At 42.5% G+C, this 15,585-nt stretch overlaps 1 protein-coding gene across 3 annotated transcripts in view; it reads left to right on the top strand.

Moving 5' to 3' along the window:
* RHOA (ras homolog family member A) overlaps positions 1-15,585 on the top strand; it is a 74,530-nt gene that overhangs the window by 50,598 nt on the left and 8,347 nt on the right. For 2 of the 3 annotated variants that reach the window (XM_047774277.1, XM_047774282.1), the window contains one exon: positions 13,383-13,540. In XM_047774277.1, coding sequence (XP_047630233.1) covers positions 13,385-13,540 — 156 coding nt within the window. In that variant the 5' untranslated portion in view covers positions 13,383-13,384. Of the gene's footprint in view, positions 1-2,204; positions 2,211-13,382; positions 13,541-15,585 lie in introns of those variants that run through there. The other variant, XM_047774290.1, reaches the window with a different exon arrangement.

Below are 15,585 nucleotides of genomic sequence, written 5' to 3'. Positions count from 1 at the left end.
GAAAAGAGCTTGTAAATAACAAGAAACTTTTTTTTTGCTTTTTAGGGCTATACCTAAGGCTCCCAAGCTAGGGGTCAAATCGGAGCTACAGCTGCCGGCCACAGCCACAGCAACACCGGATCCTTAACCCATGGCAAGGCAAGGGATTGAACTCTCATCCTCATGGATGCTAGTCACCTATTTCTACTGCACCGCAATGGGAACTCCATGGACACTCTTTACCTTGATCACTCTGGAGCTATTTCAGGAACTCGAGCTATTTGAGCATAAAAGACTGAATATAACAAATAATACTCCTATTGCTCATATCACTTAGGAAATTACTGAAGTTTTAGGAGCTGTGTGCTAAGAACTGGGATAAAAACCATATATTTATGTGAGTTTGTGTATACACACACACTTTTTTACTATAAATCATAATATCGCAATTATATACTTAAAATAGTTAAAGTGGCAAATTGTAAATTATCACGCCTAAGTCAACTATATGCCAATAAAATTAAAAAAAAAAAAAATGTAGTATACCCAAACTATTGATTTGTATAGTTTTTTCCTAGCTTGAGATGTAATTGACATATAGCATTTAGTTAAGGTGTAGAGTATTGATTTGAAACACTTACATTACAAAGTAATTACCGCTGTAAGTATTTTTTAAGAAGGATTTTATGAGTGTATATACCCACTTTATAGAATACTTATATATTTGCACTGTATGACACACATATAACACACACTACAGAAGAGCTTCCTTCTACATTTGTCTTGTTCCCCCTCTCCCCTTGCCCCCTGACCATTTGGATATCACATGCCTTTCTTTGGGTGTCAGTGGGCATGGGGTTTTTCCTAACATGTTTGCTTAGTGAATTTGGCCTATTATATGTTTACTGGCAGAAATTTAAGCTAATGGTGCTTGGTTTATTCATGGGCCTCTTTGGCAATGAGTAAGTCTTTTGTTGTCTCTCCCTATTGCACAAGTTACATTTCAGCAACCTCTCTAAAAATGAAAGATTTTAGAACTGTACCTTAGGCTAGAACAGTTTTTCAGTTTGCAAATAAACATGTTATTTAATTTATTTATTATTATTATTATTATTATTTAGTTATGTATTTAATTGTTTTTTATTTTTCAAATGATTTTTGTTTTTTCCATTATAGCTGGTTTACAGTGTTTTCTACTATACAGCAAAGTGACCCAGTCATGCATACATATATACATTCTTTTTCTCACTTAATCCTCCATCATGCTCCATCATAAGTGACTGGATGTAGTTCTCAGTGCTATACAGCAGGATCTCATTGCTTATCCATTCCAGATGCTATAGTTTGCATCTATTAACCCCAGATTCCCAGTCTATCTCCCTTTCTCCCCCTCCCTCTTGGCAACCACAAGTCTGCAAGTTTCTTTTCTGTGGAAAGGCTCATTTGTGCCATCTATTAGATTCCAGACGTAAGTGATATCATATGGTATTTGTCTTTTTCTGACTTTCTTCACTTAGTGTGAGAGTTCTCTAGTTCCATCCATGCTGCTGCAAATGGCATTATTTTGTTCTTTTTTATGTCTGAGTAGTCCATGTCTTGGCTATTGTGAATAGTGCTGCAGTGAACATACAGGAGCATGTATCTTTTTCAGTGCAAGTTTTGTCTGGATATATGCCCAAGAGTGGGATTGCTGGGTCATATGGTAGTTCTATATTTAGTTTTTTGAGGTACCTCCATACTGTTTTCCATTGGTTGTATCAGTTTACATTCCCACCAACAGTGCAGGAGGGTTCCCTTTTCTCCACAACCCCTCCAGCACTTGTTATTTGTGGACTTATTAATGATGGCCATTCTGACTGGTGTGAGGTGGTACCTCATAGTAGTTTAGATTTGCATTTCTCTAAGAATTAGTGATGTTGAGCATTTTTTCATGTACCTGTTGGGCATTGTATATCTTCCTTGGAGAAATGTCTATTCAGGTCTTTTGCCCAGTTTTCAATAGGATTGTTGGTTTTTTGCTGTTGTGTAAGTTGCTTGAATATTTTAGAAATTAAGACCTTGTCAGTTGCATTGTTTGAAACTATTTTCTCCTATTCTGTAGGTTGTCTTTTTGTTTCTTTTATAGTTTCCTTTGTTGTGCAAAAGCATGTCAGTTTGATTAGGTTCCATTGGTTTATTTTTGCTTTTATTTCTGTTGCCCTGGGAGACTGACCTTAGAAAACATTTGTACGGTTGATGTCAGAGAATGTTTTGCCCATGTTTTCTTCTAGAAGTTTGGTGGTGTCTTGTCTTACATCTTTAACCCATTTTGAGTTTATTTTTGTACATGGTGTGAGGCTATGTTCCAGTTTCATTGATTTGCATGCAGTTGTCCAGTTTTCCCAGCCCCACTTACTGAAAAAACTGTCTTTTGTCCGTTTTCTTGCCTCCTTTGTCGAAGATTAATTGACTTTAGGTGTGTGGGTTTATTTTTGGGTTCTCAATTCTGTTCCATTGGTCTGTATGTCTATTTTTGTACCAGTACCACACTGTCTTGATTACTGTGGCTCTGTGTTTCCCTAAAGTCTGGGCGAGTTTTGCCTCCCACTTGTTTTTTGTTCCTCAGGATTGCTTTGGCAATTCTGGGTCTTTTATGGTTCCAGATAAATTTTTGGATTGTTTGTTCTACTTCTGTGAAAAATGTCATGGGTAATTTGGTAGGGATTCCATTGAATCTATAGATTGCTTTGGGTAGTATGGCCATGAAGATAAATATGTTAATAATATATTAGCCTTATACTCAATAAAGTCTAATAACTCTAAGCTTCTTTCCATATTGGTAAACTGAATGATAATTATATCTGCCTCTGCAAGCTCAGGATCAAACCAGTTCCTATCAAATGTATAGAAGTACATTATAATATACCATTGTAAGGTGTCACGGTGGCTCATCAAGGTCCACACAGTTTAAGATCTGTTGTAGTATGGGGTATTTTAAAACTTCTGACAGCATTTGTGTCATAGAGAACCCAAAAAATGATTAGCATAGTTGGGTTTTTGGCCTCACCTGGGGCCTGCAGAAGTTGGCAGGCCAGGGATCAGACCCAAGCCACAGCAGTGACCTGAGCCACAGCAATGGCAACATCAGTTACTTAACCCAATGAGCCACCAGGGAACTCCCTAGCATAGTTTGTTTATTGAGGAAGTTGTGTGTCGGGTAATAGGGCGGGGCAGAAGTGGAGTTTGGAGCCACAACTAGCCTGTAATTAGCAGTAGGCATCACTATCATATGTAGCAGTGAAGTGTATCCTGTGGTTGCAGTGGTTGTCCTCCAGAAACACAAGCCTCTGGTGGGGCCAGTGAGGTATGTGCCTTGGAAAGTGCATCATCATCAATGCCAGCAGAAGAATCACCCTGAAAAGGAGACATTGCTCTGGTATTTTTGATTATATCAACCAGGATTTGCACATCAAAAAAAAGATACTCTTGGAGTTCCCATTGTGGCGCAGTGGTTAACGAATCCGACTAGGAACCATGAGGTTGCGGGTTCGATCCCTGGCCTTGCTCAGTGGGTTAAGGATCCAGCGTTGCCGTGAGCTGTGGTATAGGTTGCAGATGTGGCTCGGATCCCGCGTTGCTGTGGTTCTGGCGTAGGCCGGTGGCTACAGCTCTGACTCGACCCCTGGCCTGGGAACCTCCATATGCCACAGGAGCGGCCCAAGAAATGGCAAAAAAAAAAAAAAAGATACTCTTATTTTCTGTCCTTCTCTGTTTTCAGTGCTGCTCAAGGAGAATGTATATGTCCAGACAGCCCTTATTTCCTCTTGTGGAAGGAAAGCATTGGTTTCCAGAAGGGTGACCTCTTGCCATTCATTCCCAGCACTGCTCCTCAGCAACAAGGCTAGTCCTCCCCTGAGTTCCAATCTTTGATAAGTTTTGAGCCTTCGAGCAAATAAAAAGTTCCTATTTTCTCATAGAAACCTTTGAATAGCAGTTAATTTTTATTGTATTTTATGCTTTAATTACTAGGTCATTAAATGCCAGCCACAGACAGCTACCTATGTGGCCTTGTTGAGTTCATCGTTTTGCTGTAGTTTACAGCATCAAGCATTCTGGAGTTCCTTGGTGGTTAAGAATATGGTGTGGTCACTGTTGTGGTGTGGGTTCAATCCCTAGCCTAGGAACTTCTACATGCAGGCATGGCCAAAAATAGAAATGAAGTATCAAGCATTCTGACACAGAGTTAGAGGGTCTTAATGACTTTTTTGGTATGGTCATCCATAATTTTGTGAATGAGACTACTAGGAGGACTGTGAGGCTTTCTTGTCAAAGCAGGGCACCAGAGGCAAGGCAGGCTGTACATCTAAGTCAGGGTCACCTTAATTTGAAATTGTCTTCATTGATTTTTGAGAGGTTGCAGCAGCCACTGATACTGCGTATGTTTCCATCCTGGGAATTTTCTTGGTCTTGAAAATCAGTGGGCAGGGCCGAGCCCAATATACTTGGTACACTGTCCCCCATGAGCAGTAATCACTAAGATCAGACATCTTTGCTGTGGTGCTCCTCGCTTTCTGACAGCATTTTACAGGGATGTTTTCAGATGTGAAAGATCTAACTGCAGTATAGTAATGGTATAAAGTATGTACTTAAAATTGGGGGTGGGGGGGGGGGATGGTGGTGGTGAAAGGCAATTAGCAAACATATATGGTATGTCAGACCTAAGGGGAAGCTGGAATGTTGAGACTCCAAAATCATCCCTAGTAAGTCAGTAGCTGCAGCTGACATTTCTTTGGTAGTCTGTTTTATAAAGGAATGTCATTGAAATTCTCTATGAATACATATCCAGATCCATTTAGCAGTTCACACTGAAATCTTTCAGTATTTTTTTTTTCTTTCCCTAGGGCTGCACCTGTGGAATATGGAGGTTCCCAGGCTGGGGGTCTAATTGGAGCTGTAGCCGCAGGCCTATGCCAGAGCCACAGCAACGTGGGATCCGAGTTGCGTCTCATATCTATAGCTCACTGCAATGCTGGATCCTTAACCCACTGAGCGAGGCCAGGGATCGAACCCACAACCTCATGGTTCCTAGTCGGATTCATTAACCACTGCACCATGACGGGAACTCCTTTTTTGTCTTTTTTTTTTTTCTGATATCTTTTTTTTTTTTAATTTAATTTTTATTTTTTGGACTCACCCGCAGTTCCCAGGCCAGGGATCAAATCTGAGCTACAGCTGCAACCTACACAACAGCAGCAGCAATTGTCTGGTCCTTAACCCATGGTGTCACTGTGGGAACTCATATTTTCAGTGCTTGGCTTGTAGTTTGATTGGAATTCCAGTTTTCTGAGTTTTTTACAGGTTTGTTTTTTTTTTTTATCAGTATTTTGGGGAAACATACCTTTTTTTGTGGGAGGGGGGCATGCCTGTTGCATGTGAAAATTCCCAGGCCAGGGATTGAACCCAAGCCACAGTGGTGACAGTGCTGGATCCCTAACCTGCTGCACCACCAGAGAATTTCCCTTACCCCTTCTTTAGACTTTTTATTCCTTTGTACATGGATCTCATTTAGCATATCTTTGCTGCATTAGTGCAGCTGGGAATACAGCTCCAGATCGGATAGACTGAGTCAGAAGCACAGTCCCCATCCTAAAGGAACTTAAATCCCAGGAATGGATGTAAGTAAAGCACAGTGAAATAAACTGCCACATCTCTCACATAGAATAGGATACCTGGTAAAAGTGGTTGAACTGGTAAGTGTAAGAACCAAGAATGGTCAAACCCCACTTTGAGGCAACATCTGATTTAAACAAAAGATGATAGTCGAGATGGACAGGTGAGTTGTTCCTTTCTAGGGAAAGGGAAACATTTTTCGAGGAAGGAATTTCTTTGAGCTGAGGTGAAGGGATTTTACAAGCCCAGTTAATGGAACCAGGTTTGTGATAAGGAATGGAGAAACGGTGGGAAGAGAAAATAGGTTGCTGATAGAAGAATTTTAGAGGCCTGTACAGGTAAGGCTGATGTGTCATGACCTGATTTTGGCATTGAGGACGTTCTTTTTTTTTTTTTTTTTTTTGTCTTTTTGCTATTTCTTTGGGCCGCTTCCGCGGCATATGGAGGTTCCCAGGCTAGGGGTCCAGTTGGAGCTGTAGCCACCGGCCTACGCCAGAGCCACAGCAACGCTGGATCCGAACCGCGTCTGCAACCTACACCACAGCTCACGGCAACGCCGGATCGTTAACCCACGGAGTAAGGGCAGGGACCGAACCCGCAACCTCATGGTTCCTAGTCGGATTCGTTAACCACTGCGCCACGACGGGAACTCCCTGAGGACGTTCTTAAGGCCTTTGAGCGAAGACTTGATGGACTGAAGGCCAGCTATAGGAATAGAGGATTTGGGTGCAGCAAACAAGATAGAAGGGAAGTTAGCAAACTAGTTGGATTTTTTTTTTTTTGTCTTTTTGCCTTTTCTAGGGATGCTCCTGTGGCAAATGGAGGTTCCCAGGCTAGGGGTTTAATCGGAGCTGCAGCCACTGGCCTACGCCAGAGCCACAGCAACGCAGGATCCGAGCTGCCTCTGTGACCTACACCACAGCTCACAGCAATGCAGGATCCTTAACCCACTGAGCAAGGGCAGGGATCGAACCCACAACCTCATGGTTCCTAGTTGGATTCGTTAACCACTGCACCACCACGGGAACTCCTGGGTTTGTTTGTTGGTTTGTTTGTTTGTTTTTGCCAGGAAGGTAGCACTGAGAACTTGAAACAGTGAGTGACTGTAGGGATGCAGAGGGAAGTGGTAGTGGTGGAAGTGAGACCCAGGAAGGGGTAGAATTCCCCAGAACCTGACTGTAGTCATGCTATGAAGAGCAAAGGAATTAAGAGAATCTTTTAACCTCAAGGTTTCTACATTGACTTGAGTGTGTTAGGAGTGTGATTTTGTTTTCATCACCAAGATTGAAGGAACTAGGAAGAGAAGACAGAAGTTGGGGTAATGTCTTAGAGAGGTCAAATTTGATGTGCAAGCAGAACACAGAGTTCAGGTGTGTCAGGAGTTTGAGAACAGGGATTGGGTCAGTGATAGAGATTTGAGAATCACATGCATAAAAATGCTGTTTGAAGAATTGAAATCCCCAGTGATAAGTAGAGTATTATGAAAGTGAGGATAAAAACAGTCTTAAAAGGAATCATTATTTTGTTTGGGAGGTCCAAGGAAAGGTAAGGTGGTAAAAAAATATCAAGGAAAATGAGAACTGGATTTCTCCGTGATTGGTGACATTTGAGAAAGTTTCAGAAATTTGGGCAGAACACAGATTGGAAGAACTTAAGCAAGCGAGGGGATATGAAGTGAATAGAAATGTATACGTTTTCTTTGAAACAGACCTGAGAGAAGAATGTTCAGAGAGGAAAGCATGGGTGTGGTTTTCTTGTTTTAAAATAGAGCACCCTGGAGTTCCATAATGGTTAAGAATACAGCATTGTGGAATTCCTGTCATGGCGCAGCGGAAATGAATGACTAGTATCCATAAGGACACAGTTTCCATCCCTGGCCTTGCTCAGTGGGATAAGGATCTGGCGTTGCTGTGGCTGTAGTGAAGACCAGCAGCTATAGCTCTCATTCAACCCCTAGTCTGGGAACTTCCATATGCCGCAAGTGTGGCCCTAAAAAGATTAAAAAAACAAACAAACAAAAAAAAACACAGCATTGTCACTGCCGTGACATGGGTTCGATCCCTGGCCTGGGAACTACTACATGCCACGGGTGTGGCCCAATTAGTTAATTAAAATAGAGCACCCTACAATTAATTTGTAGACAGAAAGAAGGGAGCCAGTAGAGAGGGAGAGATGAAGGGGCTGTGGGATACTACAGGAGGCAATAATCTATTCGTTGAAAGGTGTTAGAGGACCTGTGACTAAAAGACCTGGGCAGGAGGGAGAGAACCTAATAGTGGTAACTGCTATTTACTGAGCCTCTTGTAATGCCAGACTTAGTAAGAGATGCTTGCAGAGATCCCCACACTTCCACTGCTCTGGAAGGCAGTGGCGTGGATTCCTGAGAGGTGTTTGCTCTTGTGTCTGTTGAGTATGAAGTATATAGAATGACATGAGACACTGCATGTGGCCTCTCACTTGCTTTTCTTGGGCACCCATTTCTTTCTTCCTTTTTTTTCTCCACCTTAACCTTGCCTGCTGTATGTGGAAGTTCCCAGGCCGGGGATCAAACACCCACCAGGGCAGTGAGCCACAGCAGTGACAAAGCAGGATCCTTTGCAGGTGGCCTGGTGACCTCCTGAGCCTCCAGGGAATTCCTGGGGCACCCATTTATATTTCCGTATGTGTGGGAAATAGATTCTTTGTTAACAGTAACTACTTAATGAGATTTGTTGATGTTTGGTCCACAGCCAGAACACAATGTTTTTGAGATTAGTGGAAAGACTAGTCTTGTGACACAGAGAAACTTGGAGTGGGTATTTTCTTTGCCCTTTTAGCACCATGAGAGAGCTTTTGACTTGAGTGAGGGTGGCACAGTAACTTATGTGGAAGGTTTTGAACTGAGGAAAATAATAAAGAACTTTTAAAAGAAATATACACCGAGTTCCTTTTGTGGCTCAGTGGGTTATCCTGACTAGCATCCATGAGGATGAGGGTTCTATCCTTTGCCTTGCTCAGTGGGTTAAGGATCTGGCATTGCCATGAGCTGTAGATCGAAGACATGGCTTGGATCTGGCGTTGCTGTGGCTGTGGCTGTGGCTGGCTGCTACAGCTCCACTTTGATCCCTAGCCTGGGAACCTCCATACGCCTCAGGTGCAGCCCTAAAAAGACAAAAAAAAATTATTTCTGAAACCGAATTGAGCCTAGAAAATGATACATCTGGCAGAGAGAACTTAGCTGATTTCCTTTCTTAAGCTGGCAAGCCATGTACTTGAAGAGTACTGCATTATAATAAAGTGGAAAGGAAAGATACTAGAGTAAAAAAAAATTCCTGGTGGAGTTCCCGTCGTGGCGCAGTGGTTAACGAATCCGACTAGGAACCATGAGGTTGCGGGTTCGGTCCCTGCCCTTGCTCAGTGGGTTAACGATCCGGCGTTGCCGTGAGCTGTGGTGTAGGTTGCAGACGCGGTTCGGATCCCGAGTTGCTGTGGCTCTGGCGTAGGCCGGTGGCTACAGCTCCAACTGGACCCCTAGCCTGGGAACCTCCATATGCCGCGGGAGCGGCCCAAGAAATAGCAACAACAACAACAACAACAAAAGACAAAAAAAAAAAAAATTCCTGAGTCATTTCAGGAAAAAAAATAGCAAGTTTCATCTGCTGATAGACACTTGGCTTGCTAGTCAGATATTTTGCACATTTTTAAATTGAGTAATCTGTCTTGTTATTGAGTTGTAAGAGTTCTTTATATATTCTGGGTCCAAAGCAATATCCTGAATTGCAACCTCATGAGAGACCCTGAGCTAGACTACCCACCTAGTCTGCTTTTTTGTTGTTCAGTTTTTATTTTATTCTATTTTATTTATTTATTTATTTTGTCTTTTTTTTTGCCTTTTCTAGGGCCGCTTCCTCAGCATATGAAGGTTCCCAGGCTAGGGGTTTAATCAGAGGTGTAGCCACCAGCCTACACCACAGCCACAGCAACGCAGGATCCCTAACCCACTGAGCAAGGCCAGGGACCAAACCCGCAACCTCATGGTTCCTAGTCATATTCGTTAACCACTGTGCCACCACAACGGGAACTCCTGTTATTCAGTTTTTAAAGCTTGTTTTATATTCTAGATACAAGCACATTATCAGATATGTTATTTGCAAACATTGGCTCCTATTCTGTGGATTTTCTTCTCATTTTCTTGATAGTATCTCTTGAACCACATACATTTAAAAAAAAATTTATGGGCATTCCCGCCCTAGTGCAACAGAAATGAATCCAACTAGGAACTACAAGGTTACAGCTCAGATCTGATGTTGCTGTGGCTGTGGTGTAGGCTCCAGCTGTAGGTGCAGTTTGACCCCTAGCCTGGGAAATCCCATATGCTGTGGGTGCGGCCCTAAAAAGCAAAAAAAAAAACAAAACAAAACATTGTGAAGTCCAGTTTCTTTTTTCTTTGATTCATGGTGATGGATCTCTTTGTGGATATACTATTTACATTATATTGTGATTAAATGTTTTATTCACAATAGCTAAAAGGTAGAAGCAATCCAAGTATCTCTCAGATGAATGAGTGAATCAGTTGGTGGTATATACATACAATGAAATATTATTGTCTTAAAAAGAAAGGAAATTGACACATGCTAAGTGAAGAAACCTCAAAGACACTATGCTGAGTGAAATGTTAAAACAGTTAATTTTACTCTGGGTTTTGTTCTGTTTTTTTAATTTTGTCTTTTTGTCTTTTCTACGGCCGTACCCTGGGCATGTGGAGGTTCCCAGGCTAGGGGTCCAGTCACAGCTGCATCCGCTGGCCTATGCCACAGCCGTGGCAACTCGGGATCCAAGCCACGTTTGTGACCTACACCACAGCTCATGGCAACGCCGGATCCTTAACCTACTGAGTGAGGCCAGGTATCGAACACGCAACCTCATGTTTCCTAGTCAGATTCGTTAACCACTGAGCCACGACAAGAACTCCTACTGTTTTTTTAAATTTAAGAACATTCAACAGTTTTAGCTCCTATATTTGGGAGTGTAGTCCATCTTGAGCTAGTTTTCATCTGATGTGAGTTCTAATTTCCTTTCTTTGCATGTATCTATTCAGTTGTCAGTTGTCTGAGCACCATTTGTTAAAAACGCTGTTTCTTCCTCCATTGAATTGTCTTGGCATCCTTGTTGAAAATGACTTGACCCTGAATGCAAGGGCTTATTTCTAAACTCTTCAGTTCTACTCAATTGATCTATGTGTTTTGTTTGTTTGTCTTTTCTAGGGCCTCACCCGCAGCATGTGGAAGTTCCCAGGCTAGGGGTCTAATCTAGCGGGATCCAAGCTGCGTCTCTGACCCACGGCAACGCCGGATCCTTAACCCACTGAGCAAGGCCAGGGATTGAACCCAAAACTTCATGGTTCCTAGTCGGGCTCATTAACCACTGCGCCACGATGGGAACTCCAATCTATGTGTTTTTTGTTTCGTTTTGTTTTGGGGGAGAGTGTCTCTTTAGGGCCACACTGCAGTATATGGAAATTCCCAGGCTAGAGATCAAAGCAGAGCTACAGCTGTCGGCCTGTGCCACAGCCATAGAAATGCAGGATTCGAGCCACATCTGCAACCTGCACAGCAACTCATGGCAACACAGGATCCTAACCCACTAAGCAAGGCCAGGGATCGAACCTGCATGCTCATGGATACTAGTTGGGTTCATTTCCTCTGCGCCACAGCGGCAGCTCATATCTTTTTATTATTATTATTATTATTATTATTAAAATATAGTTGATTTACAGTGTTGTGCCAGTTTCTGCTGTATATCTGTCCGTGTTTACAACAGTGCAACACTTTCTTGATTGCTGTAGCTTTAGAGTAAGTTCTAAGATCAGGAATTGTGAGTCCTGCAACTTTGCTCTTATTCAAGATGGTTTTGGCCATTCTGAGTCCATTGAATTTCCATTCTCTCTCTCTCTTTTTTTTTTTTTTTGGCTGTTCCCACAGCATGTAGAAGTTCCTGGACCAGGAATCGAACCCAAACCACAGAAGTGACAATGCCATATCCTTAACCTGCTAGGCCACCAGGGAACTCCCTCCATGCATATTTTCTGATCACTTGTCAGTGTCTGCAAAGAAGCTAGCTGGGATTTTGATAGTGATTGTGTTAAATCTGTAGATTAATGTGTAGAATATTCCCATTTAACAGTATTTTTAAGTTTTCAGAGTATGTTTTGTACTTCTTGTGCTTAGTTTATTCTTATTTTATTGTTTTTGATGTTATTGTAAATAAAATCTTCATTTCATTCTCAATTTGTTCATCGCTAGGGTATAGAAATACAATTGATTTGTTTTATTTTGTTTTGTTTTTTTAGGGCTGCATTAGTGGCATATGGAGGTTCCCAATCAGCTGTAGCCGCCGGCCTACACCAGTGCCACAGCAGCGTGGCATCCTAGCCATGTCTGCAAACTGCATCACAGCTCAGGGCAATGCTGGATCCTTAACGCACTGAACAAGGCTAGGGATTGAACCCGCATCCTTCTGGATACTAGTCGGGTTCGTTAACTGCTGAGCCACAACAGGAACTCCACTTTTTGTGTGATGACCTTGTACCCTGCAACCTTGCTGAATTTATTAGTTCCGATAGTTTTTTAGTGGATCCTTTAGGATTTCCCATGTATAATATCATGTCACCTGCAAATTAAGATAATTTCACTTCTTTTCTGATCTGAATGTCTTTTATTTCATTTTCTTGCCTAATTGCCAGAACTTTTAATATTATGTTGGATGGAAGTGTCAAGAGTGGACATTCTTGGAGTTCCCGTCGTGGCTCAGTAGTTAACAATCCAACTAGGAACCATGAGGTTGCAGGTTCAGTCCCTGGCCTTGCTCGGTGGGTTAAGGATCTGGCGTTGCTGTGGGCTGTGGTGTAAGTCACAGGCGTGGCTTGGCTCCTGCATTGCTGTGGCTCTGGCTGGTGCCTACAGCTCCGATTTGACCCCTAGCCTGGAACCTCCATATGCCATGGGTGCAGCCTTAGAAAAGACAAAAAAAAAAAAAAGTGGACATTCTTGTCTTGTTCCTCATCTTGCAGGACAATTTTCAGTCTTTTCACCATTAAGTATAATGTTAGGTATAGGTTTTTGATACGACTTACTGGTCCTAAGTGGAAAGGTATACTGGTGGTTTTTTTTTTTTTTTGTCTTTTGTTGTTGTTATTGTTGTTGTTGTTGTTGTTGCTATTTCTTGGGCCGCTCCTGCGGCATATGGAGATTCCCAGGCTAGGGGTCCAGTCGGAGCTGTAGCCACCGGCCTACGCCAGAGCCACAGCAACACGGGATCCGAGCCGAGTCTGCAACCTACACCACGGCAACGCCGGATCATTAACCCACTGAGCAAGGGCAGGGACCGAACCCGCAACCTCATGGTTCCTAGTCGGATTCGTTAACCACTGTGCCACGACGGGAACTCCTATACTGGTGTTTTATTTTCTTTTTTTCCCCCCTTTTTTGGCCACCCCGTGTCATATGGAGTTCTCAGGCAAGCTGGAGTTGGAGTCTACGCCACAGCTGTGGCAACACCATGTCCTTAACCCGTTGCACCAGGCTGGGAATCAAACCTGAGCCCATGAGCAGTAGAGACACTGTCAATCCCATTGAGCCACAGCAGGAACTCCAGCATTTTGTATTTTGATGTGTTAATAAAGGCTTGTGCCACATGGCCAGAAAAGTGTCTGTCATGTCCTGAGACTATTATGGCTTCTTGTGCATTCTAGACAACACTTTGATTTTATGTTTCAGCAATGGCTGCCATCAGGAAGAAACTGGTGATTGTTGGTGATGGAGCCTGTGGCAAGACTTGTTTGCTCATTGTCTTTAGCAAGGACCAATTCCCGGAGGTATATGTACCTACCGTGTTTGAAAACTATGTTGCAGATATCGAAGTGGATGGAAAGCAGGTGAGTATACTTTGCATAACAATTGGTAGTGTTTTGCATGTTAGGCTATTCATACAGCCTGTAGAGAATTAGGCCTCTTTCGGGGTGGGGGGGGCGCGGGGGGGGAGGCCAAGTTGATCCACTTTTAATATGGAGTCAGAAGAAAAATCTGGTTTGTCCCCCCAAATCCCACTCCCCCCCCCAATTATTTGGGTTAACACATTTCAGAATTTTAAGTAAACAGTTGTTGCAGCTGGGTGAAGGTAGCCCTGTGTCCATCCACCAGGAAGCGCTGTCATTATCTGCACTGCCATCCAGCTCTCAAGGGGGCTATCAGCCTGTGTCTGCTCTGTAACTATTTCAGAGCTCCAATTTGCTCCAGGTGGGTCAAGAGCTCCCCTCTCTAGTGCATACTTACTAGATCAGTGCATCCACCTATACACGCTTTACCAATAAAGACCCAAGGTACTGTTCTGGCTCCCTTGAGCTGTTGGAGATGATCTTGAATCTCGTTGGTGTCACTGGTAGCTGTGATATCGACAAATTCCAGAAGCCCTTCTTTGAAGGGCAATTGGCTGAGGAGCTCCTGGGTCTTTCTGCAGAAGGGGCAGGTGGGCTTGATGAGAACTACCGCCATATTCATATGTATTTCACATTGGGAAGCCTTAGAATATGTGTTCTTTCCAGCCTTATTCATATTTGAAATTTAGTGTATTGCCAAATGGATAATACTAAAATGAACATCCTTGTATGGATGGACTTTTTTCCCCCATCATAGTATTTCATTAAATGCTGACGTATGAGATTACTAGGTCAGTGGGTCCTTATTGATTATGCTTCTCAAAGGGTTATACTCATTTATACCAGCATCCTCACATTTAGTTTTTTAAGTTTTTGGTTTTTTGTATTTTGGGGGTTTTTTTTGTTTTTTTTTTTTCTTTAAGATAAAACAGGCTGCTACAGTTGCTTCAGTTACCTGTCATTGGCAGTGAGGACAGTGTTTCCTCCTTTCTGCCCTAAAAGCCCAGGGGAAAGACTGGAACAAAGCTCTTCTGGAATTAGAGGGTTTTTTTTTTTTCTTTTTTCTCTTCTACTGTCAGAATATCTTACCCAGATCCTTGTATATCTTTTGAAGAGGAATAAAATTCTCTTTGCAAATGGGTTAGCTGAAAAAAAAACTAGAACAAGGGGCTCTTTTCCAGCATACTCAGTCCTCTTGGCATTCAGTCACCTGTCTCATGCTGCTGGCCCCTAATTTATTGGTTTCCATAATTCTGTCTCCTTTTTTCCTTCTCATACTCTTGTATTACCTATTATCGCTTTTTGTCCCAATATTACCTATCTTCATTTTGTGGGGCTATGTGTGGAAAGCATATTAAGTTAGCTGCTTAGAATTCTAGGATCCTTCATTATAGTGTTTTTTGATAGTTCTGTGACCATGACTAAGCTTCCTTTGAGCCACCTTCATTTGTTAAGTGGATTAAACCATTTTATAGTGGACACTGGGGGTCTGTGAAGTAACTGGGAAGCTTCAGTGCATTTGACAGACTCGGCTGAATAGTAGCATACGCAAAACCTCCTTTTACAGTTTAACAAATTGCATTTTGGGCCACAGTGATTACTGTCATGCCATTAGGAATCCCAAGGCACCATTCTGGTCAAGATTGGGTGAAAAAAACACTGTAAATTCCAGCCAACAGAACTTTGTCTGGGCCCTACCCTGCACATGGCCCCCCATCATTGCAGAGAGTTTGCCAACTCAACTTTCAGAAAGTTCTCTGCATGGATGCTTGGATACAGGGTTTCTGTGGGCCTGATACGAAGATGAATTTTGTATAGAGACAGGGCCCAGTTTTGACAAGCTGGAATCTTTGGGCCTGCTATCACATTAATAGCCCTCTCATCTAATTTAGACTGCCACACATACACAGAAAGACCCAGTGGCTTGAGAAAAGCAGGGTCAGGTTGCTGTTTTCATAGCACATTTTTCAAAAATCTACTGAATGTATATTGCTGGTTTTATCTTCTTATTCAGAAGATGAAAGGTGTTTATAGCCATGTGTCTG

The sequence above is a fragment of the Phacochoerus africanus genome, chromosome 1 (assembly GCF_016906955.1).
Source record: "Phacochoerus africanus isolate WHEZ1 chromosome 1, ROS_Pafr_v1, whole genome shotgun sequence".
NCBI classification, from domain to species: domain Eukaryota; kingdom Metazoa; phylum Chordata; class Mammalia; order Artiodactyla; family Suidae; genus Phacochoerus; species Phacochoerus africanus.
This window is presented reverse-complemented; position numbering and strand designations above follow the sequence as displayed.